We start from the raw sequence: 23400 nt of genomic DNA, 5'->3' as shown, positions 1-23400 counted from the left end.
AGTGACCCCCATGTGACAGAGCAAAACTACCCCATAGGATTTTCTATTTTCTTTAATCTTTATGGAATCAGATCGCCAGATCTTTCTCCCACAGAGCCGCTGGGTGGGTCCAAATCGCCAGCCTCTCAGTTAGCAGCTGAACGCTGAGCAGTTGCACCACCAGGGCTCCTTCGGTACCACACAAAACTAGGTGTTCGGACTCCAGAGTTCAAGCTACTAATCAATTCACTCCACTGCCTCGGCAGCAGAACCTTGAAGGGTGGGTAGGATGAAGCAGCCAAGAACTTGCGTATTTAATAAGAACTTGGGTGCTTATAAAGAAGGCCGCATGTGAAGAAGCATCTCCTCAATCCCTGACGATCTTTAAGGAGATGGTACATTTTAAAGCATCATTCTGACAACGGGCCCATGGTCTTCACTGGTCAAAAGGGTCTATGGCACAAAAAGTTCAAGAACCTCTAATGCAATGCAAGTTTGAAGTTTTCATTATTGTTGCTGTTGTTAGGTGCCACAGAGTCAGTGCCAGCTCATAGCAACCCTATGTACAATAGAACGAAATACTGTCTGGTCCTGAGCCATCCTCACAATCACTGTTAGGCTTGAGTCCATTGTTGCAGCCACCGTGTCAGTCCAGCTCATTGAGGGTCTTCCTCTTTTCCGTTGACCCTCTATCAAGCATGATATCCTTCTCCAGGGATTGATCCCTCCTGATAACATGTCCAAAGTATGTGAGATGTAGTCTCGCCACCCTTGCTTCTAAGGAGCACTCTGGCTGTACTTCTTCCAAGACAGATTTGTTTGTTCTTTTGGCAGTCCAGGGTATACTCAATACTCTTCACCAACACCATAATTCAAAGGCATCAATTCTTCTTCAATCTTCCTTATTCATTGCCCAGCTTTCACATGTGTCTGTCAGTTTGTCATACTGTTGGGGCTTGCATGTTGCTGAGATGCTGGAAGCTATGCTACCGGTATTCAACTACCAGCAGGGCTACCCATGGCGGACAGGTTTCAGCTGAGCTTCCAGACTGAGACAGACTAGGAAGAAGGGCCTGGTGGTCTGCTTCTGAAAAGAATTAGCCAGTGGAACGCTGTCTTTCATTATAAGGAACTGGACATTCTAATCTCTAAACTGAGACTACCTCTTCTGATATAAAGTGAGCATTAAAAAAATTGTATTTCCTAACAGTGCTGAGAAAACTGATAGCGCTGATTCAGTCTTCATCCAAAACTAAGGGATCAACTAGCCCTACTGAAATTAAAAAGGGAGGTGAAAATAAAAATGCTTTATATTTGCCCCTCATGAATAACTCTGTTCCAATAAACCAAGTACTTATCTCAAAACCAGATGTGATGTATCACATGCTGTGATAAGTTAGCAAAGAACCAGAGGCTTCCGAATATATATTTATTCGAAATAAAGAATTTTACAGTATTATTTTCCAATTACAATAACACAGCAGTATTTTCAAAGAATATTTATACACTCAAACTCAGGTACTCATTTTCATATGATCTGCAACATGGCTTTTTAAAAATGTTTATTCTTTTCCAAGACTTTTTTATTTTCTTTTAAAGCAGAGCATTAGATTCAAATAAAATATCTTACAAAAAAAGCAATGTTTAGTTATTTTATTGCCCATTCTAAAAAAAGGAGGAAGGAAAAAACATAAAAATCACTGTCCAAGAAGTTTATTCCAATTTAGCCTTTTGTTGATTGCTTCATCTCATCTGCACACACAATTTAACATTGTGAGAAATTATACCTAATTTTAAATCACAACTGGCATTCCAACTGAAGATACAGAAATCACCCTGTGGACAGAAGTGTCTTTTTTTATCATTATCTCCAACAATAGACAGGAAGGCACAGTGCATTATGCACCTGACAGAAAAGAAAATGCCAGGGAAGGACAGCAGTTAGCATAAATAGACTAACTGATTTAGAAATAAGAATCAGACTAAACTGCTGCTGGCTAAATGCTGCCATCTTCCAGTGGCAATTTCTTAGCCTTCAGTTCACGGTTACTTCCCACAACTGTTAGTTATTACAAATAATTATTTGCAACATTAACGCTCCCTGTTCAATAAAAAAATGGTCACAAAGAATAACAAAATTGAACCTGGCTGAAAATGACAGCAATTTATCGCTCCATATTGATTCTTTCAGTAGCGTCTCTAGTGAAACATGTACGCTGTTTTTACTTGGCGGAGATTTAAACAAACAAAAATGTTATAATATCTTCTACCAAACAAACACAGGTCGCATTGTGTTCAAGATGTCCTAGACATTTGTGCACTGCATGCATTAAATGCATTATTGATAGGTCACTCCATCTGGCTTTTAACCCTATCACCCCACCGAAATGGTTCTTGACCAGAAAACCAACGCCCTCCACCCACATACTAAATCAAAAATCCAGTGCTCAGCTGCCGTCTCACTTGACCTGTCAGTAATATTTAATAATTGACCATCCTCTTCCCTTTCTTACCCTCTCCTCACTTGGCTTCTAGGACACCAGCCTCCTGGTGTTTTCCCCATCTCAGTGGTTGCTCCTTCTCAGCTCCCTTCTGGTTCCTCTTCTTTCTAATTTCCATGGCTCAGTCCTAAATCCTCTTCCCTTCTGTATCAATCTGTTGATTTCGTCCAGTGTCACAGTTTAAATATCATGCATATGCCCACGTTCCCAACACTGCTTCTCCTGAATTCCAGACTTCAACACTCAACCTCCAAATTGACATCTCCATGGAGATTTCTAAGAGGCGCTACAAACTTAACATTTCCAAAATCCATCCCGATCTTCCCTGCACCAAGCCTCTTTTTCCCTCAGCCTTTTTCTCTATCTCATCTGATGTCAACTTCATCACAGCAGTTGTTGAGGCTCAAAACAATTAGTCACTCTGAAGCCTTCTGCTCTTACACTATATGTTTGTTAGGGAATCCCACCGGCTCCACCTTTATTATAGCCTGTATTTGACAACTACTCACAACTTCAACTCTACCACCAATGTCTGAACAACATTGATGCTGGCCTGGATTATTGGAAAAGCCTCCTAACTGATCTTCTAGCTTCACACTTTGCCTGTTCACAGTCTGTTCTTAATGCAGCAGCCAGACTGAGTGATTCTTTTAAAACTGAAGTAGAGTCATGTTCCTCCTCTCTTCAGAATTGCCCAATGTCTTCCCACCTCAGCCAGAGTAACAGCCAGATTCTGCTTATAGGCTCGAGTATGTCCTGTTACCTCTCTTGCTGTGTCTACTCAGCTTTAGCCATGCTGACCCCTCCATCCCACTACAGCCATGCTGACCTCTCCATCCCACTACAGCCATGCCGACCTCTCCATCCCACTACAGCCATGCCGACCTCTCCGTCCCACTACAGCCATGCTGACCTCTCCGTCCCACTACAGCCATGTTGACCTCTCAGTTCCACTACAGCCATGCTGACCTCTCCATCCCACTACAGCCATGCTGACCTCTCCATCCCACTACAGCCATGCTGACCTCTCCGTTCCACTACAGCCATGCTGACCTCTCCATCCCACTACAGCCATGCTGACCTCTCCATCCCACTACAGCCATGCTGACCTCTCAGTTCCACTACAGCCATGTTGACCTCTCAGTTCCACTACAGCCATGCTGACCTCTCCATCCTACTACAGCCATGCTGACCTCTCAATTCCACTACAGCCATGCTGACCTCTCAATTCCACTACCGCCATGCTGACCTCTCAATTCCACTACCGCCATGCTGACCTCTCAATCCTGCTGCACATGTTGCCTACTCGGGGCCTTTGCACTTACCACTGCTCTGTTTGGAAGGCTCTTCCTGCAGACATCTGGATGGTTAGTACTCTCACTTCTTTCAGGTCGTTACTCAAAAATCGCCATCCCAATGAGATCTTATCTGCCCACCCTATTCAAAATGTCAACAATCCCCCAACATTTCCCTGTCGTCTTTTACCCTCTTTCTTTGCGTTTATCATTGCTAATACAATATATGGAGCCATGGTGGCTCAGTGGGTAAGAGCTCAGCTACCAACCAAAAGGTCGGCAGTTCAAATCTACCAGCTGCTCCTTGGAGACCTTGTGGGGCAATTCTACTCTGGCCTATACAGTCACTATGAGTTGGAATCAACTCGATGGCAACAGGTTTAATATACTATGTATTTAGGTTATTTATATTGTATACATTTCCTGTCTTCCCCACTGAAAAGTGTAATTTTGTCCTTTATTACTTTCTTCACAGTAGGTGGCCAACAGATGTAACTTAAATAAAATGACTGGAATATTTTACCATTTCAATATATAATATTTTTCAAGAAACTCTGAACATGTTCTGTTTTCTTAATTTATAGCATAGAGTTCCTGTTTTGATAAGCTTCTAAAATTTACTTTCAAAAGATCAAAATCAATATCCAGGGAAAGAATTCCATCGAGAGGTCTCAAGACATTTGATCTGCATTTAATAAACTTTTAAATACATCAGGCCTCATTTAACTTTCTAACAACAAACCATTATTCATGCAGTTAAGTCACTTTCTTACTTTTCTGTCTTCAACTTCCCAGAATGTTTTTCCATAGCAGAAAGCGTATTACTGGTTCCCACCAATTCTATGCATTGCACACTTCAGAGCTCCATACCTTCATCCCTTTTCCTACCTAGTTTACTTTCTCTCAAAAATCCCCCCAACTCTTGGGCCTTAATACATTTCTTTCTGCCATAATTTATTTCAACCCAAGCATGCCCACTCCGGGTAAAATTTATGGGTCAGGTGAACAGGACAAAATATTCATATTTTAAGGATTAAACATTGTACTTATATTGAAATTACACAAAGTTATTCATTCTGGGACCCTGATGCACAGTGGCTAAAAGCAAAAGGTTAGCAGTTGAAATCCACCAGCTGCTCCTTGGAAACCCTATGGGGAAGTTCTACTCTGTCCTATAGGGTTGCTATGAGTTGGAATCGACTCGATGGCAACGGGGTTTTTTGTTTGTTTTGTTTGTTTATTCAATTTTTTTAATTTACTGCAACTGTGTCTGATACCAATAAAATTTAGACATTCACTCAGTAGAGTAATCCACAGCTTTTTTTACCTTAAAATTAAAAGCATTCTCCTACTACTCCATTTCAAAAGTCACACTGACAAGGCAGTGTATAGAAAATTATCCTTATTTTGTAGTTTAAAAAAAAAAAAACACACAGAAAGAAGACTTGAAGAAACTACATCAATACATAAATGTTGGCTTTCTCTGGGTGTTGGCACATAAGTGACTTGTATTTCCCTTCTTGCATGTTTATGTGTTTTCTAGAATTTCTACAATGAGTAGGTGTTATTGTTAGGATCAGAAAAATGAAAAAAAAAATACTTAAAAGCTCATGGTAAATTCTGTATTTTAGTAATCAACTTAAATGTTCTATTTAGACAATATTTGAGTCAAATCTACGAACTTACCAGTGTTACTCCTTCATCATTTTTCTCATTAACATTTCCTCCAGACGATAAGAAGTGTTTGACATCTGTTAACATGCTCATGGGTCTCTGAAGCTTCATCTGGCGCAGTGAGGTCAGGTCCACTCCTAGGGGGAGAGAGAGCCTTTCAAGCAGAACTGTAGAGATGCTTTCAGCTGCTGGGGATCAAAAACGTACGCAGTTTTTTATGCATTCTTTTAACATATTCCTGTTTTATGGCCTCGCTCTTCAACTATGGGGCCCTGGTGGCGTAGTGGTTAAGAGCTATGGCTGCTAACCAAAAGGTCGGCAGTTCAAATCCACCAGCCACTCTTTGGAAACCCAAGGGGCAGTTCTTCTCTGTCCTGTAGGGTCACTATGAGTCAGAATCAACTCAATGGCAACTGGTTTAGTTTTTTTTGACTCTTCAACTATTACTGCGAATGCTCACTCAAAACATCTGTAATTCTGTTTGAATGTGTTTTATTTCCGACTAGAGTTTAGTCTTTAAAGGAAGTACATATCTTCTCTTGTTCTATCCCAAAGACTCTATATACATGGGCTTTATACATGGCAGGCTCTCAATGAATATTGAGAACACACACTACCCAAGGTATTTTAAAGCAAGTTATAAAGTTATAATATCTGTTCTCTACCATTCTCTGGCCAAAAGCATTGCTTCTAAATGAAGTGTGGAAACCTGGTGGCACAGTGGCCAAAAGGTCAGCAGTTCGAATCAACCAGCTGCTCCTTGGAAACCCTATGGGGCAGTTCTACTCTGTCTTATAGGGTCACTACCCACTGCCCATGAGTCAGAATTAACTCGACGGCAATGGTTTTTTTTTTTTTTTTTTGGTTTTTTAAATGAACTGTAGTATCCTAGAATAGAAAAAGGACATTATTAGAAGGAAATTCTAATAAAGTCTGTAGTTAATTTTACTAAATGGTATTGTAGCAATGTTTCTTAGTTATTATAAATATACCATGGTGATGTGAACTGTTAAGATGAGACGAAGTTTAGTGAAGGCTGTATAGTAACTCTTGGTATCATCTTTGCAACTCTTCCGTGCGTCAGAATTATTTCAAAATAAAACACATTCCTTAAAAAGGGTGTTTCAATTCAACATTATTAATGTTAATAGAAATAAGTAAACTAAGTAAGTAAAAAAATCCACAGTCTGAATTGACAGAAGTGGGTGTGTAGAGGGCTCAGGTCTGCTCACCTCCTGTTTGTACCTCCATTCAGCACTGAAGTTAGCCTGAACTTATATGAGAGGATAACCTCCATGGTGGCTGACATCTCTTTACGCATCTCCCATGTTAGCTTTGGTTCCTTGACATAACAGGTGTTTACTCCTAAATCTATTTTCTTCCAAGTGAAAATAATAATAATGATGATAAGGATAACATTTCCATCTAAGCAAGTGTTGGGAACTCTGGTGGTTATAGTGGTTAAAAGCTATGGCTGCTAACCAAAAGGTGAGCAGTTCGAATCCACCAGGTGCTCCTTTTGGAACCCTATGGGGCAGTTCTACTCTGACCTATATGGTCGCTATGAGTCAGAATCGACTCAACGGCAATGGGATTTTTTTTTTTTTTTTTTTGTAAACAAGTGTTTGCTATGAACCAGCCACTCTGTGGAGCACTCTCTCTCTTATCTGATTTGGTCCTTCCACAAAGCATGGAACGGTGGGCTCAAGCACACACGGAGCGATTCTCTTGTCTGTGACACGTCTGTGTTTTACCTCCCCAGATGCTGACCTTGGAGCTGTTATTTACCCTGTTGGCTCCAATTTCCTCAATTGCTCAGATAATAATACCTGCCCTAAAGGGGTGAGACTATAGCAAACATTTATTCAGATCAGTCTATACTGCAGACACACAGTAGGGGTGTCGCATAGATGGCGTCATTTTTTTCCTCCCTTACAAAGCAGCACACCAAGTCTGCCATGCTCCATAGCTTATCCTCTGAACTTGTAACAGCAACAGAGCAGAGTAGCATTTATCATTGCTATAAAAATAAATAAATAAATATTAAAAAATACAATATAGGTGGGTAATACAATATATGGAGCCATGGTGGGGTTTTAACGCTGTGCCTACTGCTTACTATTTGTGCTAATCTCAGCAAGTAATTTATCCTGTGCCTCAGTGTCTTCATTTGCAAAATGGACGTAATAGTTCTTGCTTCCTGGGTGGTTAAGAGAATGAGTTAAAATACCTAATGCATATAAAACAGTATTTAACTTGGGGTAAGCACCCAACAAAAGTGAGATGTCGTTATTAATCAGCCTTCTGGCACTTGGATTATACATCATTGATTTAGATGTATTTTTCTTGGAAATATTGAGACAGTGGGTAACCAAAAAGAATAAAGGAAAATGCAACATTCAGATAATGTAGCTTATTTCAAATACCCCGTTCAAAGCTAACCAATTACAGAAGAAGCATGAAATAGGAGCATCCTTAGCCATAGCTCAGAGAAGTCCCTGGGTGACACATATGGGGTTGTTGCCATGAGTTGGAATTAACTCCATGGCAACCTGGATTTACCACACTTCATCCTCTGAACCACCACGTGCAATTGCAGAAGAACAAAAAGATTTCCCTAATAGGGTGTCGGAGGTCTGTTACAGGCCCACTGAAACTGTATGCTTACTTTAGAATTTTGGAAAATATTACTTCTCATACATCAGCATTTAATTTTGTAGTGAAAGTGGCAGACAAAGCTGATGGTTACCCTCACCTAAGGTTACACGGTTCTGTTACTTTTTAGAATATTGGGAAAGTAAATTATTCATGGGATACCACTTTTATTTTTTTTACTGAACTCATATGCATCTTTTAGAGACGTATTTAAACAAGAAATTAAAATTGAATAATAACAAAATTGGGCCCAAAGATGAAAGACACTGATATTAAATAAAGATATCATTCATTGCAGACACATTTACAATACACCATGTTAAGGAAAACCAATCTATTTCTGGTCCCTGTTGTGAAGATACCATCGTACATGATTATTTTTAAAAAATTTATTTTGAATCAAAATGTTATGCCAAAAAAAAAATGTGATTTTTAGATTTTTGTTGTACATGCAGGAAAGAAACACAGTCTTATTTTAGTAATATAGCGCAATGGAAATTCCTTCTTTTCTTGGTCGAACAACTTTGTTACACTGGTCCTGGATAAAGCTAACCGAGATGGCTGTAGCCCACAAAAAGTCATAGACCAGGAGGCAGTTGTTTGAACAGAACAAGGAAATACTGCATGGTTTAAAATTGGAAAAGATGTGTGTCAAGGTTGCATCCTTTCACCATACTTATTCAATCTGTATGCTGAACAAACAATTCAAGAAGCTGGACAATATGAAGAAGAATGGGGCATCAAGATCGGAGGCAGACTAATTAACAACCTGCATAACGCAGATGATACAACCTTGCTTGCTGAAAGTGAAGAGGACTTGAAGCACTTACTGATGAAGATCAAAGCCTTCAGTACGGACTACACCTCAACATAAAGAAAACAAAAACTCTTACAACTGGACCAATAAGCAACATATAATATCATGAGAAAATACTGCAGTTGTCATGGTGGCACAGTGGCTAAGAGTGCAGGCTGCTAACCAAAAAGGTAGGCAGTTCAAATCTATCAGCTGCTTCTTGGAAACCCTATGGAGCAGTTCTACGCTGTCCTATCGGGGTGCTATGAGTCAGAATCGACTTGTCGGCAATGGGTCTTACAATTGAATTTTCTAAAGCTCAAAGGAATAGCAGCTAGGCCAAAAGTTTGTCTCTAAGGTAAGCTTTCCGAAAGATGCAACGCTTTAAGGAAGCAAAAGTACTGAACAGGCAAATAAATAATGGTGGTTTTAGCAAACAGTGGAGCCCTGGTGGTGCAGTGGTTAAGAGCTCAGCTGCTAACAAAAAGGTCAGCAGTTTGAATCCACCAGCTGCTCCTTGCAAACCCTAGGGTCATTTCTACTTGGTCCTATAGGGTTGTTATGAGTCAGAATTGACTCAACGGCAAAGGGTTTGCTAGCAAAGAGAAATCAGCACATTGAAGTATGAAGGGTATTGTTGCCCTCCATCCAATCCCTTCCCCCAACCCTGACAATAGGCATAGCTTGAGACTGTCTCAGTTAAACTGGGGTGCACTGTTACTCTAGCCACGGGTGATTCTGAAGAAGTTGGTTCTGAGATAGCACTTTGAGCAGAAGCAAGATACAGTGACATTTGTGGAATGATTAATCTGGGAGTAATCTGAAGAATGGATGGGGAGGACTAAGACTGGAGGTAAGGAGAGCAGTTTAGGATGCTGCCGCAATAATCCAAACAGAAAAAGGCCAGCATTTTAACTAAGGCATTGGCAGCATGGTTGGTGAGAAAGGTGCGCGTGTGAGAGAAATGTCAAGGAAGTAGAATCTGTGAGATTTGGTGACAATTAGTTGTGAGGGATTTAGGAGAAAGAAGAAAAGTGATTTTCAGGTACCTGGATTCCCAAATGTCGTAGCAGAATATATGGAATACTGATTGAGTATAAAAGGATAATAAAAATACCATATCGAATATGCTGTTGTCTGACCCAAGTGAATATCAATCAAATTGCAGGTAGTGGACTGAATGTCCTGAAAGACACCCAAGCTACAGGTATACTCTTCGGAACAAGCAGATAGTAACTGAATTCAAGGAAGAAGGTGAGATAATCCAGGAATGGTGTGTAGAATAATCAAAGAAGATAATCAGAGACAAATCCTTGGAAATTACCAACATTTAGAGTGTTGGGACTCATACACATAGGGTAGCTATGAGTCAGAATCAACTCGACAGCAATGGGTTTTATAGGATGCTGGGAGTATAAATAAGTGGAACATCCCAAGGAAATGAAATAGAAGCCCCAAAAGAGGAGAAGAAAGCTATCAAAAGATCATATCAAGAGAGAGAATTTTCAATAGAAAAGTGTGATCAAGGTAATCAGAGAGATAAGGAAATAAATTAGAACAGAAAGGTGATCAAAGGACAGAAAGCTAAGGAAGGTAACTGTAGGGGCAGTTCAGAGGATCGTGAGGGGCAAAGATGTAGTTTGGTGGGTCAAGTAGTTTGGTGGGATAATAAATATGGGGATGGCACAGGACCAGGCAGTGTTTCGTTCTGTTGTACACAGGGTCATTATATTGGCAGCAACTTGATGGCACCTAGCAACACCACCACCACTATCTCTAAAAGAAGAAAGGCTTACTTCTAGAAATCAGCCAACAAAAACCCAATGGATCACAACAGTCAGCTCTGCAACCCATCACGGGGATAACACAGGGGCAGCATTTTGTTCCATCGTGCATGGGGTGCCATGAGTCAGGGGCAACTTGATGGCATCTAAGTATAACTACAACTTTTTCTAAAAGGAAGGACAAAGTACAGTAGGTGATGATACATGTGGACCCACATGCTCTTTTTTTTTTTTTTAATTTAGTTTTTTTGTTTTGTTTTGTTTTCAGGGGCTTGGGTATTTCTTTTTTTCATGCTAAGTACTGGTCCTGGGCCACTTTGAGCCCTCACAGAAGTGCTTTCTTTTCTTGCTAGTTCATTTTATAATCAATTGCTTTCCTTGAATGCTAGCTGGTTAGCCTTGCACCAGAGATCTAATATTGAATGTTCAATCAGCCATTCCTGGCTGTCTCATTTAATAGGCTGGGAAGCTCAGGCAGTGAGCAAGGTTAATTGCTGTGCTCAAGTTTACACTGTAAGTTGGCGGTGACAGTACAATTAGAACCTGTGACCAGCACTTTTCCATGCAATCAACTTGTTCCCGACCTTGCCTGCCTCCTGCCACATGCATCCTGATGTGAGAAAGCGGTAAGTATTCTGATTCGAAACTGTACAACTCCTACTGAAAATTCAAGGACTGCAAACTCATAGTTACGATAATGGAGTGCTGAAATACCAAGAGCCCAATAATAATAGAAATCTCATCTTGGAATATTAGAAATTTCTAATGACATCAGTGCATAGTGTCACAGCAGATAACTGTAAAGGGTATCAACAAGAGCGACAGAGAATAAGTCAAATTAGACACTATTTACTAGGAACTATGACAGATGATACAGGTAAGTAGGAAGGGGACCGACAGAAACAGAACCAGACCGGGAATGAGGTGAAGGAAGAAGCAGATGGATGGGAAAGCAGAGGCCAGGCCAACAGTGGTGACAAATGGAAAACAAAATTAAAAATTTAAGAGATACTAAATTGAATTTGTTCCAGCAAATGTGTATGTTGCAAACCGATCATGACAACCATCCTGGTGACAGATTTTCTCCTCAACCTTCAGCCAGATACTTTCTCTTGTTTTTGTTTTTTCCTTAATTTTTTTAATCACCCTTCCAAATGAACGCAACTGTTTTTTTGTCATTTATATAAGATATACTGAATTTAGGAGCCCTGGTGGCACAGTAGTTAAGAGCTTGGCTGCTAACCAAAAGGCTGGCAGTTCGAATCTACCAGACACTCCTTGGAAACGCTATCGGGCTGTTCTACTCTATCCTATAGGGTTGCTATGAGTGAGAATCAACAAAATGGCAATGAATTCGGTTTTGGTATACTGGTTTTGCTAATACTACAATTTCTTATCAAATAAAATTATTTATTGAGTTGGAACGGTTTAAAAATAATGTTAATTTCATTGCAAAAAAAAAAAATTACGAACCAATTGCTGCCAAGTCAAATCTGACTCACAGCAACCCCATGTGTTTCAGAGCAGAACTGTGCTCTACAGGATTTTTAGTGGCTTTTTTTTTGGAAGTAGATCACCAGGCCTCTCTTAGAAGGTGACGCTGGGTAGACTCGAACTGCCATCCTTTTGGTTAGCAGTTGAGCACTTAACCATCTGTGCCACCCAGGGACTAATGGCCTTTAATTTTTTTAAAAATATACTTATTACTGCGGTTTTTAGAAATTCAAATAATACGAAAAGCAGAAACGTTAACCATATAGAACTAACCCCCCCCCTCAAAAAAAAACAAATCTGTTGCCATCAAGTCAATTTCAACTCATAGCTGCCCTACAGAAGTAGAACTGACTAGAACAGCATAGAACTGCCCCAAAGTGTTTCCAAGGAGTGACTGGTGGATTCGAACTACAGACCTTTTGGTTAACAGTTAAGCACTTAACTAAGGCACCACCAGGGCTCCCATACAGAATTGGCATAACTAAATACAATATGGCCAAGTTCTCCCTGCAAATTCAGAATTGTACACTACCTGTGAAGCTTTGCAAAGGTCCAAATAATAAACATCCCAACAGTGACATCTGCATAGCTTCATTCCCTTTGAAGTAATGTGATCTCTCACCAACAGGTCACAGTTAACAAGACTTGAAGAAAGTCTTGTCACCTCTTACATAGGAGGGGATATCAGAAAATGAGGGGGATGTTGAGTAGACGATTGAATACACCACCCAGACTGCACCCAACACCACCCAGTCTGCATCTAATGCCTGCTTCTATCCCCAAGGACCTGACTAAATGACCTTCAGTAGCACAACCAGCCCTACAGCTTTCTCATTATCCTAACGAAGATAACGATACTTACCTTGCTCTCAGAATTAGTGAGATTATTTTTTTAAGAACATGGCTGCTAAGTACTAATTATTATTCTAAGCCACTCTCAGAATAAATCTTTTGGAAAAAAAAAAAAAACACGATCTGGAGGAGGTGAGGAGCACAAGGGAACAAAGAAGCAGATGGAAGGACTTTTCTTGGAGCCGAAAAGGTAAGAGTCATCAGCACTACATGGCTCTTAAAAAAAAAATTAAACTTTTTCTCTGATGAAGAATCATACTTGAAAGGATTGGAATTTCAGTGTTGTTATTTAAACCTAAACCTAAAAAAAAAAAAAGAAGGGCATACTTCTCTAGTTTAATACCATATCTAGCTCAGGAATTCAAACACCGCCCGCTTTCCCAATGTTGAACTTGCTCATGAAATTATATGCTGGGTTCCGTGTAATTAAACACTCTTTAGTCAGTGAATGCATTTGGGGGCTCAGTCTCATCTTTACAGACTAGCACCACGATCACAGGGCTTTCTTCTGACGTTTGCGTTTCTAAGGCGTGGGATTTGGCGATGCTGCCGCACAAACTGTCCTTGACTTTAAATCCTGACTTCCAAAGCCTGTTGCCATTGAGTCAATTCCGATTCATAGCACTTGTATTGACCCTATGAGTCAGAATTGACTCGATGGCACTGGGTTATAGTGACCCTACAGGACAGAGTAGAGCTGCCCCATAGGTTTTCCGAGGTGGTAGTCTTTACAGAAGCAGGCTGCCATATCTTTCTCTCTCGGAGCTGCTAGTGGGTTTCAACTGGTCACCTTTTGATTAGCAGCTGAGTGCTTAACCCCTGCACCACCAAGGCTCCTAACCCTAACTTGTTTGTGTACACTCATTACTAGAACCATCAGCTCCGAAGAGAACACACTTCATACGACCTTGCTCTCATTAGCTCAAAATTCAATTGTCCTGGTTCACTTCCTTTCCCCTCCCAGTGGAGAAGAGATTATAATTACAACCCCAGTCCCACTAATTATGGACTTTAAATGCTTGTTAAAATGTTCCTTCACTGTTGCCCTCTAGATTTCTGCTGGCTTGCAGGATTGCATCGCATAAACCAGCAATGAACTGCAGAGAGAGCACTGAAAACTTGAACAGAAAAATGCCTTATTTTACATCATCTTTTTGGAAACGCCATCAATCTGACAGGATGTAAGAATGCGTATAAACCTAAATGTATATTTATACTTCTCCCAGTCTATCTTTCAATCTATTTTTTTCTACAGTTTTTCAAAGCTTCTGCCTACCATTTTCATCCAGATAGGTCAACAGGATACAGCTTGATTCTGTGCCTTCTACGGCATAATCTAACGGGATATTCCCATTGACATCTTGAAGAAGGACATTGGCTCCTGCCTATATGTGGAAAAGGAAAAAAAAAAAACCAATTATATACTGTTAAAAAAAAAAAGAGAGAAAGCACATTAAAAGTTTCACTTCATTTAGTCTGGAAACAGAGCCACAAAAAGTTTATGTTAGATACAATCTCAGAGAATCACGTAGGGAGCTAGAATTATTTTTTAAGACAAATGTAGTAAATAATTTGGGAAAGACTCTCTCTGAAGGACTACAAATGCTCCACTAACTCTTGCAAGTCTTTTGTCCCAACTATTTCTCCCCACTCATCTTGCTAAACCCAAAATATCTAATCAACGCTAAGCCACACCGTCTCTGTGTTGGCTGCCCGTATATCCTCCTGGCTTCTTTCTAACACAACAAAGGTGTCTTATACCTTCCCAGTTTGGATGGTGAATATATCTCTGAACAAGCTAAACTTTGACTCATGTTGTCCAACCTATACTATAAAATCCTTGATCTCCACAGAAACTCATCTCTGAGCCATTATCATACTACAATATTTTAATAAAGGCTTGGGCCAATGCCTTTTGGTTGTTTTTCTCTTTTCTGAAGCTGTTTTCTAACAAAAATCACAATCTGCAGGCATTAATGGATTAACTATATCAAATATGGCTATTCCATATCTTTTAGCTTCAACAAGCCCTTCACCAGCACAACATCTCTGACCATGCCTCATTACTGCCCTCATTGCCCAGTCTCAGTTTAAACACAAGGATAGATATGCTGTCACTCCTAAAAAGTCCGTCACCGTTGTCCTACATTCTTTAATGAGCCCTATAAAATTTATCAAGCATGCCTAATACCTTTTTTCCAAGGTTCTGGCATGAACATGTACCCATTGTCCAAGGTTTACCATACACCTCCCAATACCACACCATTGAACTCAGCTCAAGCAAATGAAACGTTCTTCCTATTTCTTTTACTGAATGGCGTTCTGTGTTGTAATGTTAACATACAAAAAACAAAACCACTGCAGTGGAGCTGATTCTGACTCACGGCAACCCTTTAGAACAGAGTAGAACTGTTCCATAAGGTTTCTAAGGAGCAGCTTGTGGATCTGAACTGCCAACCTTTTGATTAGCAGCCAAGCCCTTAACCACTGCATCACCAGGCCTCCAATGTGAACACAGTCCATCTAATATTAAAATTCATACCTTTACATAAAATGGTGAGTCATATTCATGCTTATATATATTAAAATTTAAAGTTCTGTCTTTTGTTATTTTAAATATAAAAGTAGCTTTTCTATATATAAGCTAGTCTATACAGACTTGCCAAAGAACCACTCTAAATACGCTGTAAAAAAGAAAACAAAAAAAAGTAAGTTAAAGCGGTAAAATATCCAATATTTTAATATTTGCCCTAAAGATAAGTTGTGTTGCTTACTCACCATGTTGAGTGTAGCATATTACAGATACTCCTTTACTTGAGGAAAGCAAGTCATGCAGTTCAGATTTCCACTTCCGCAGAGAAAGTATATCATTTTAAGACCTTAAAAACTTCTAATTACCTTAATGCCTTTAATTTCGTTTTAGTGATTCAGAGCTTGAAATTACTTTAGCCGTATTCTTAAGCAGACTTTGCTAATGATTTTTACCCCCTTTGGTCTCCAACCACAAGAATAAGATTTTGCAAACTCCCCATGTACCAATTGTTAAAGAATCAATTAACAAGAGACAGGACCACAGGGTACCATTACTGATGCCAATGTTAATTATAAAATCTACCCCACCTCACTAATAGGTAGGAGTTAAGTTATTTTCCCCAATTAATAAATGTTTCAAATAGAATCCTATCTATGCCAAACACCTGGGCACGAGGTACCAATAAATATAATTAAGGGTCACATATTATCAGTCACAACACAAATAAACAGGAAAGCACCTTGGAGTGGAGGGGGGCAGTGTACTTGGAAAGAATATCTCTATTCTTGAGGAAGTAATAAGGCACTTTTCAAAGAAAGCCTGGACCTGAAACGTGGTGCCTGAATATTTTAGCTGGGCTCTTTCACTGAAATTTCAACCTATTAAACTCTTACTCTTCTGTGCTGCTAAATTACCAGGCATCATTCCCTATAAGAAAACCCTGGTGGCTTAGTGGTTAAGTGCTATGGCTGCTAACCAAGAAGTCGGCAGTTCAAATCTGCCAGGCACTCCTTGGAAACTCTATGGGGCAGTTCTACTCTGTCTTATAGTGCCAGTACGAGTCAGAATTGACTCGATAGCAATGGGTTTGGTTTTTTTTTTTGTTGTTGTTGTTTCATTAATGCCCTAAGCCCTAAGGATGCGTGTATGTGAAATATCTTCCTAATTTTACATTCCTACACCTAATCACCAGATGTCAAACTTCTTGTACCGACAGTGGTTATTATCCTTTGTCTCCATGGAAAGACAAAATTCCAAATTAAGAAAAACTTCCAATAGTAAGAACAGCACAACACAAATGTTAGCTGTCTTTGTATAATACAAACTGAAAGACAAATTCGTTTTGCCCCAAGAAAATTAGTCAGTCATATCATGAATGGTTTTTATCAGGGATACGTACTTAATCAATGTTAAAAAAAAAAACAAAAAACAAAAAATCTTGCTGTCCAGTCAATTCTGACTCAGAGATGATATACGTGCAAAATCAAAAGCTCCGATACATCCTGCAGCTGAAGACCGAACAATTCTCCCTGGGAGTCCTCAGTACATTTGCTAATATTCCAAACTAGAAGGCCATCGAACTCCCAATCTGTCCTAAACCATATTCCTAGAAAACCAAAAAACCCACTGCTGTTGAGTCGATTCCGACTCCTAGCGACCCTATAGGACAGAGCAGAACTGCCCCGTAGAGTTTCCAAGGAGCTCCTGGCGGATTCGAACTGCCGACCTCTTGGTTAGCAGCTGTAGCACTTAACCACTACGCCACCAGGGTTTCCGTGGTTAATATAATTAGCGGTTAATATATGTAACAAAATTTTGTCATTTGAACAATTTCTAAGTGTAAAATTCATTGGCATTGATTGCACAACTCAGTGACATTAATTCACTCAGCTTGTCAGGCTGCCATCACCATTGTCCATTTCTGAAAATTCTAAAAACAGAAACTCAGTACCCCTTCAGCCCTATCTACTGGTTGACTTGATTGCTATTTATCACAACCATCACCTGACATCAAACCCTCATACACAGTCAATTCTTTCAGAATCTCTTTTTTTTTTTTTTAATATACATTTCACATTGCCTCACTCCCTTGCTCAAAATTCCCAGTGAATTCTTCTCACCCTCAAAATAAAAGCTGAACTCTTGCCCATGGCTTCCAAGTAGCCACATCATCTGGACCCGCCGTCTCTCCAAATACGCCAGTCTACACTTACCTCTAGTTCACTCTGCTCTAGCCATGGGAGCCTTTGTGCTTCTCCTCAAACATACCAGCGCCCACTGACTTTGCACCTGCTCTTCCAACTACCTGGAACATTTTTCCCTTGTGGACATCCTGAAAAGGCTTGCTCCTTTACAATCGTCTTTTAAAAGTCCTCATTCCTCCATAGTTCATCACTTTACATTATCTTACTCTGATTTAATTTCCTTATAGTGATCATTACTACCCAATGTTTTAAACACACACATATTTACTCACTGACACCTAAGCTCCTCGAGACGAAACACTGTGATACTGCTATAACCCTACAATCTAACACAGTGTACACTACCATGCACTGCTCAGAAAATAGTGAATAAATGAACAAATTAGTAACAATATTAAAAAACATACATTTTATCACTGACAATTTCGTATGTTAGAACCTGTTTCAATTTACAGTTTTAATTACTGGAAAAGCTATGTATTTCTTAACATGTTTATGGTCATTTGTGTTTCTTTTTTTTTGTAAATTATCTGTTCAAGTGCTTTGGCTATTATAAAACTGAGGTTATGTTCTCTGTTAATAGTAAAAAAAAAAAAGATGTCATTGTTTAACACAAACTCTTTGGAGAGAAAAGGAGAAATTCTAAAACCCAACCTATTTGGAATGGCTAAGTGTTCAACCATGATAAACCCTAGAAGATTAATACAGCTTAACTTGGTTTCATTATGTTTTCCTCAAATACAGCTATCAAATAAGTCACATAAATTGCTTTACCTAAATTTGTTTAAAAAATTATATTGTAAAATATTTTGCACTACATCTCTATCGTATAGACTTGGGGTATATTAGCATACTGAAGTCTCTGAAAAGTCCTAAATAGAAACATCATATTAAGATCATACCCAAATTTTTCAATTCACGTGACCAAAAATACCCTGTGTAGGGAAATGCAACAATATTCGTTGCTCAGGTATCCATGGTGGCTTGTATTAATAAAAAAGGAAAAGTTCCTTTCCTAAAAGAAACAAGCACACAAAAGAAAGAAACAGATACTTAGATCAGAATAAGCGGTCTAACTCGGGCTTCTTACGCAGAAGTACCTAATTTTTAATGAATTACATTTCCCTCTCTTGCATTCAGTAAGACACGTGTGATGAAACTACTACAGAATAGAAAATGGAATATGAGGACTCAGAAAGCTGCACAACAGGGACACAAAGGTCAAGGACGTGTTTGAGCAGAGTTGTTGCTGTTCATTCTGACTCATTGCTATGCTCGAGCCCATCACTGCAACCACTGTATCAATTCAACCGCTTGAAGGTCTTCCTCTTTTTTTGCTGACCCTCTACTTTTACCAAGCATGATGTCCTTCTCCAGGGACTGGTATCTCCGGATAACACTTCCAAAGTGTGTGAGACAAAGTCTCACCATCCTTACTTCTAAAGAGCATTCTGGCTGTACTTCTTTCAAGACAGATTTGTTCATTCTTCTGACAGTCCATGGTATATTCAATATCCTTCACCAACACCATAATTCAAAGGTATCAATTCTTCTTTGGTCTTCCTTATTCAATGTCCAGCTTTCTCACATGGATGAGGCAACTGAAAATACCATGGCTTGGATCAGGTGCACCTTAGTCCTCAAAGTGATATTTTTGCTCTTTAATACTTTACAGAGGCCTATTTCTGCTCTTCAGTTTGCAAAGTGGAGCTAACTATGAGTATTTAGTGTATATTTCTATAAATCTTCAGTATAAGCCTACAAAATATCACTGCTTGGCATATAATAGGTGCTCAACTGACCGTAGGTTTGTTTACTTGTAAAACCAGTTAGCGGAGAAAGAGTACCATATTCAAATACATTATTGGCAAAGACAACCACGACCTGTAGTATACAAAACCACTCATCCTTCTCTCTTAGCACAGTTTCTGGCTAGGCTAAGAATTCACATGCTGGACAGAATGGAATAGTTAGGAAGAGAGAAAGTAGAGGAAAATTCAGCCACAAGGTCCGAAATACAAAAGGTGGTATATTTGACTTGATTTCCTCCCTTCTTCACTTCACTCTCATAATACGTTGGACAAAACCGGCAATGAGGAAATAAAAGAATTTCTGTTAACGGTAAGAATTATTTATAAAATGTCATTCTCAGAATACTAAGGGACAAAACTGTTTGAAAGTTGTAATACAAAAGTGTAATACAACAGAACAAATGCTAGAATGTCCTCAATTGTTACCTTTTTTGAAAATAAAATGCAACCCACCCTGAGATGTAGCAGCGAACCCTCAATAAATCTGCTCCTCAAAAACAACACAATACAACAAAAAGCATTTAAGAAGTTTAAGTGGAAACCTGCAGGTACCTCTGAATGGCATCTCCAAAAACATGTATCCAACTCATTTATTTGCAGCCAGTTTACTACTTAGATTTTTGAAAAGACCGCACTCCAGCCAGTGACCCAGAGAAGCTCTACAGATATGTTTCTGTTGCTTACAACCAATATATGAGAATGAAAAGGAACCTTTTTTTTTTTAATACAATGCCATATTGTATCTTCAAGGGCATACCCCAAAGAACTGCTAAACATTAAAATACATCAGACCAATGACAGCTAACTGATTTCATAAAAAGACAAGTAAACCAGTCAAAGTCCTAAAAAAGAAAAATAGCTGAAGAAAAAGGATAGTACATAATAGCACAAAGGACAACCGAATGCAGTCAGAAATAACAGACCCACATGGGGTTTTGTAGAACCTCTACCCTTCTGCCCAACATCTGTTTTTATACTCTTTAATGTTGTTGAAATAGGCACCTGACAGGAATGTTAGCTTATAAGGATTATCTACAAACCAACTTCCCCCTCATTCTGAAATGTATTTAAGCCACCTGAAGAAACTGATAAAAAAAAATCCTAAATGTCACTACCCCGACTTCTGAATCTTGACCTCTTTTCCCAGAGCTCGGATGAGATGAGACAGTTGAAAGCCCCTGGGAGTCAGGAAGAGAGTCAGTCAGATAGGGTTGTTTGGGCGAACACCAGTAAGGGTGAATGATCCTTGACAAGCACCGGAAAAAAGGTGCTGAGGAGGCAGGAATCAGCATCTTGACCCAGGGCTCTCTCTTTTAATAGTTGAATCAGCCCAACCAGAAGACTGCTGAGTGTTACCGCCAGCTATCACGAGAACTTTAAGAGCTGGAGCAGAAAATTCACGTGTCTCTGGTCAAGGACTCTAAAACAATGCCTCCATTGTTTTAGCAGAACAAGAAAACCAACAGCACATGATTTTTCTATGGATTCTAGATCCTTGGAAGATAACAGAAGAGGCAATAGAGTTGGGGAAACCATTTATTCTTTAAGGGACTATGTGTTAAGCCGTTGTTATGATTAAGTCTACTGTGAGATTTTAATGACTGTAAATTTTCATGGCAATAAAAAATTTAAAACCTTCATTACAACCATTTAAAGTTTTATAGCAGTTGAAGATATATTTGGACACATTTTTACAGCTCCCTCTGTAAACTTCTTGAGGTCAGTAATTACTACTTTGGGAGCACGTAAATGTTTATGTGTAGCACTGCTGCCATGCTAAATAATAAAACAAGTTAAGAAAACAAAACGTAAGAAAGAAAAAATAATCAGAATTCAAGTGACTCAGGTGTGAATCGCATTTCCTGAGCCATGCTAACAAAATCACTACATATTGATTTGATAAAAATGTGATATGATGGTACAGGGAGAACAGGCATATGGATAGAGTGTGGGCTTCTAATGGGTGCTGGCAGTTTGTGAATAGAGTCCTAATCTGCATCTTTCATACTGACGATGAAATGTCAAGTGTAGCAATTTAAGCACTGTTATTTAGCATGATGTGAATATAAAAACCAGAAGAACCATCTAAAACAGTTGCAAGTGGTTGTATCTGGGAAGAGAAATTGGTAGCCAGGAGCTGAGAAGAATACTATTCATTCCCAACAAGCCTAGTAAAATTATCTTCTTTTAAGACACAGATATACACGACTCCTAAGTCTAAAGTGGAAAAGATAGATTAGATAGATAGACAGACAGATGATAGATAGAGAGATGACAGAAAGACATACAGATAGATAAATGGTACACATAAAATATTTATGAAGTGAAATATTTATTGTCATTATAATGAAATGATATAGCAAATACTGGAATAAAATAATGAAAATCTGTATAAATGTCTAAAACAAGACTATAGTTAATGATATTTATGTAATGTAACCCCCACGTGTCTCTCAGTTTGTCGTACTGTGGGGGCTTGTGTGTTGCTGTGATGCTGGAAGCTATGCCACCAGTATTCAGATACCAGCAGGGTCACCCATGGAGGACAGGTTTCAGCTGAGCTTCCAGACTAAGACAGACTAGGAAGAAGGGCCCAGGAATCTACTTCTGAAAAGCATTAGCGAGGGGAAAACCTTATGAATCGCAGCGGAACACTGTCTGATATAGTGCTGGAAGATGAGCCCCCCAGGTTGGAAGGCACTCAAAAGATGACTGGGGAAGAGCTGCCTCCTCAAAGTAGTCGACCTAAATGATGTGGACGGAGTAAAGCTTCTGGGACCTTCATTTGCTGATGTGGCACAACTCAAAATGAGAAGAAACAGCTGCAAACATCCATTAATAATTGGAACCTGGAATGTACAAAGCATGAATCTAGGAAAATTAATAGATTGTCAAAAATGAAATGGAATGCATAAACATCGATATCCTAGGCATTAGTGAGCTGAAAAGGACTGGTATTGGCCATTTTGAATCGGACAAACATATAGTCTACTATGCTGGGAATGACAACTTGAAGAGGAATGGTGTTGCATTCATCGTCAAAAAGAAGGTTTCAAGATCTATCCTGAAGTACAACGCTGTCAGTGATAGGATAATATCCATACGCCTACAAGGAAGACCAGTTAATACGACTATTATTCAAATTTATGCACCAACCACCAGGGCCAAAGATGAAGAAATAGAAGATTTTTATCAGCTGCTACAGTCTGAAATTGATTGAACATGTGATCAAGATGCATTGACAATTACTGGCGATTGGAATGCAAAAGTTGGAAACAAAGAAGGATCGGTAGTTGGAAAACATGGCCTTTGTGACAGAAACAACGCCGGAGATCGAATGATGGAATTTTGCAAGACCAACGACTTCTTCATTGCAAATACCTTCTTTCACCAACATAAATGGTGACCATACACATGGGCCTCACCAGATGGAACACAGAGAAATCAAACTGACTACATCTGTGGAAAGAGACGATGGAAAAGCTCAATATCATCAGTCAGAACAAGGCCAGGGGCCAACTGTGGAACAGATCATCACTTGCTTGTATGCAAGTTCAAGCTGAAACTGAAGAAAATCAGAGCAAGTCCGCGAGAGCCAAAATATGACCTTGAGTATATCCCAACTGAATTTAGAGACCATCTCAAGAATAGATTTGACACACTGAACCCTAGTGACCGAAGACTAGACGAGTTGTGGAATGACATCAAGGACATCATCCATGAAGAAAGCAAGAGGTCACTGAAAAGACAGGAAAGAAAGAAAAGACCAAGATGGATGTCAGAGGAGACTCTGAAACTTGCTCTTGAATGTCGAGCAGCTAA

General features: G+C 39.4%; 1 protein-coding gene across 5 annotated transcripts in view; it reads right to left on the bottom strand.

Annotated features, from left to right (window-relative positions):
* MYO16 (myosin XVI) overlaps positions 1-23400 on the bottom strand; it is a 733911-nt gene that overhangs the window by 447475 nt on the left and 263036 nt on the right. For all 5 annotated transcript variants that reach the window (XM_049867507.1, XM_049867511.1, XM_049867508.1 and 2 more), the window contains exons 5-6: positions 14307-14415; positions 5462-5586 (exon numbers count right to left, since the gene is read on the bottom strand). In XM_049867507.1, the coding sequence (XP_049723464.1) occupies positions 5462-5586; positions 14307-14415 (234 nt within the window). The remainder of the gene's footprint in view (positions 1-5461; positions 5587-14306; positions 14416-23400) is intronic.

The sequence above is a fragment of the Elephas maximus genome, chromosome 23, assembly GCF_024166365.1.
Source record: "Elephas maximus indicus isolate mEleMax1 chromosome 23, mEleMax1 primary haplotype, whole genome shotgun sequence".
Classification (NCBI taxonomy): domain Eukaryota; kingdom Metazoa; phylum Chordata; class Mammalia; order Proboscidea; family Elephantidae; genus Elephas; species Elephas maximus.
This window is presented reverse-complemented; position numbering and strand designations above follow the sequence as displayed.